The sequence below is a fragment of the Myotis davidii genome, unplaced genomic scaffold, assembly GCF_000327345.1.
Source record: "Myotis davidii unplaced genomic scaffold, ASM32734v1 scaffold399, whole genome shotgun sequence".
NCBI classification, from domain to species: Eukaryota; Metazoa; Chordata; class Mammalia; order Chiroptera; family Vespertilionidae; genus Myotis; species Myotis davidii.
The window spans coordinates 6479036-6481834 of NW_006292094.1; the positions used below are offsets into that span (position 1 = coordinate 6479036).

The 2799-nt window shown below is 65.7% G+C and overlaps 1 protein-coding gene across 1 annotated transcript in view; it reads left to right on the forward strand.

The window, feature by feature from the left end:
• The window catches only part of CARD11 (caspase recruitment domain family member 11), a 54748-nt gene that overhangs the window by 24257 nt on the left and 27692 nt on the right, over positions 1–2799 (forward strand). Inside the window, exons 10-12 of the mRNA XM_015565153.1 lie at positions 1572–1588; positions 1744–1984; positions 2452–2548. Of these exons, the coding sequence (XP_015420639.1) occupies positions 1572–1588; positions 1744–1984; positions 2452–2548 (355 nt within the window). The remainder of the gene's footprint in view (positions 1–1571; positions 1589–1743; positions 1985–2451; positions 2549–2799) is intronic.

Here is a 2799-nt window from a genome sequence, read left to right on the forward strand (position 1 = left end):
GTCCCGGGTCCAGGACAGCCAGGCCTCACCTGCTCCTGGTCCAGCCCAGGCAGCCTCACCGGCCCTTCCTGGTCCGGCCCCGGGCGGGAGCACCGCGCTACGTCTTCCCTGTGCCAGGCCGCGTCGCGCCCTCACCTCCGTGTTTCCCCGCGTGATTATCTCTGCAGCTGGAGCTTATTTTTAACCACAGGCTCATGAATGTTTCATCAGCGCAGAAATAGCCGCTCTCGCCGCCCTGCCGCCTCCCGCAGGCTTCCTGGCAGGGCCTGGCGGGGCCCCCCAGAGGTGGGCAGCGGGATAGCCCGGGTCTGGAGCTTAGCGGAGGAAATGTCCCTCTGCCCGGCCGGCTTATAGGGTCTCCTCCCGGGCGGGGAGCTCACAGAGCGATTGGCATCAACACGACCCGGCAGGTGGGGGGACCTGACCAGCGGCCCCCACTTCCCCGTGAACACGCACACACGCCTGCTGGCTCAGACGGCCCGTGTGCGGTGTGGCCGTCTGACGAGCGGCCTCCGGGCCTGGCTGTGGGGACCGCGTGCGCGCCCCCCGTGTTCCCGCAGCTCATGCGCGTGGGGCTGACCTGGGGCTAGAAAGGGGTTCATGTCACAGGCACTCCTCGCGGCATCTGCTGCATTTGTGCTTCATGCCCTGCTTCCTTCCAAAGGGATCGGAAAGAGTCACACTGATGAGCAATGGTGTCAGGTGGGTCTAACCCAGCGGTTCTCAACCTGTGGGTCGCGACCCCTTTGGCGGTCGAACGACCCTTTCACAGGGGTCGCCTAAGACCATCCTGCATATCAGATATTTACATGACGATTCATAACAGTAGCACCATGACAGTTATGAAGAGCGAACAAAAATAATTTTATGGTTGGGTCACAGCATGAGGAGCTGTATTTAAAGGGCCAGAAGGTTGAGAACTGCTGTGCTAACCACAGCCATCGTGGTCCTCGCCCTTCAGAAACCCACTCGGCAGCGTGTGCTCAGCAGACGCATAACCGGGGCCTGAGAACCCCACGTCTGTGACTGTGTCCAAGAGACACGAGTCCACACGTCCACCAGAGAGGCATAGGATGCTGGCCGCAGGGCTGTCCATAGCAGCTGAGGCCTGGGACAGCACCCATGTGCATGCAGGAGAGACCCACGCCACGTGGACTCGTGCACAGCAGTGAGAAGGGCACGGATGCTGCACGCAGCGTCGATGGCGCTCACGGGCATGGTGTTGAGCGACAGACGCAGACGGGGGCCCTGCTGTTGGCTGCATGCGTGCGCAGCGGGCACGCTGGCCTGTGGAGGTGGCAGTGTGGGGCTGGTCCCAGGAGGGGTGTTGGCGGGAGGGGTGAGCGAGTGCTCTGCGTGGTGCTTGCGAGTGTGTCCGTCTGTGAGAATCCGTCAGGCTGAGTCCCACGATGACGCTGTTACTGTGCGAGCTGTGCGTTGACTGGAGGGCGGGGTGGGGGTAATGAGACACGAGCGCTGGGTGAGGGTGTGGAAGGCGTGGAGGTGTAGCAGAGACCCCAGATTTGTTGCAACTTGGCCCAAAATTTAGCTCTGAGCTTCCTGGACGCCAGGACGAGCCGGGAGCCCCGTAAGTGACACAGCTGCTGGTTCCCTGGGGGGCCCGGTGTCTCCGCGCCAGCAGCTCGGAGAGGAGTCCAGGCAGGTGGATGTGCCCAGGAGGCGGCGGTGGCGGCGGTAGGCCCGGCCCCACCTCATCGGTGCGTGTCCCCTGCCTCCTGCCAGGGTACCGGACGCTGCTGAAGGACATGGAGGAGGGCCTGGTGACCTCGGGGGACTCCTTCTACATCCGGCTGAACCTGAACATCTCCGGCCAGCTGGACGCCTGCTCCCTGTCCCTGAGGTGCGACGACGTGGTGCACGTGCGCGACACCATGTACCAGGACCGGCACGAGTGGCTGTGCGCACGCGTTGACCCGTTCACGGACCACGACCTGGACCTGGGCACCATCCCCAGCTACAGCCGGGGACGTGGGGCACCAAGGCCCGTTCGGCCTCCTGGGAGCCTTCCTGCCTCGGGGACGCTGCTCTCTCCCTAAGTCCCCGAGCGCCCTCCCGGTCCTTCTCCCGCAGCTTCCCGCTCGTGTCCGCTGGTCCTGGGCCCGGAATGGCACAGCAGTAGCCAGTGGCCACCAGGGGCTGAGCTCCAGCCTCCCCACACACACCCTCGCTGGGCGCACAGGCGTCCGTACAGCACCTGCAAACGCCAGCACCATGGCCCAGGCCAGGCCTGGGGGCGACCTTCGTAGAACCGGTTACAGATGAGGCCACTATGATGGCCCTGGAGGCAGGACTCAGGCCCAGAGGCGAGGCTCCCTGTCCGCCCCCAGGTGGCCCAGGCTCAGAGCTCACAGCCCTCACGCACGGCTCCTGCCCAGGGCTGGCCCTGCCTCGGCTCCGGCCCTGAGGTTCCGCCCCCTGTCCCCTCCCCAGAGCCCAGCAGCTGCTCCTGGTCAAGCTGCAGCGGCTGATGCAGCGGGGCAGCCGCGAGGAGGCCGACAGCGCCCACCACACCCTCAGGGCCTTCCGGGTAGGTCCCCGCCCTGCCCACCGGGGCTCCCCCCATCTTGGAGGGATCGCAGCCGGGAGCAGAGAGGCCCATGGGGTGAAGGGTCCCGGGGGGACTTGGTTCTCAGGACACCCCTCCAGGAGGAGCCCGCCCTGTGACCAGAGGCCACGTCGAAGCTGAGCCAGGGCTCTCGTCTCCATGGGAACGGGCCTCGGGCTTCTCCTGCCGTCTGAGCTGCCCCTGCCAGGACACGGGTCCCTGGCTGGCACTCC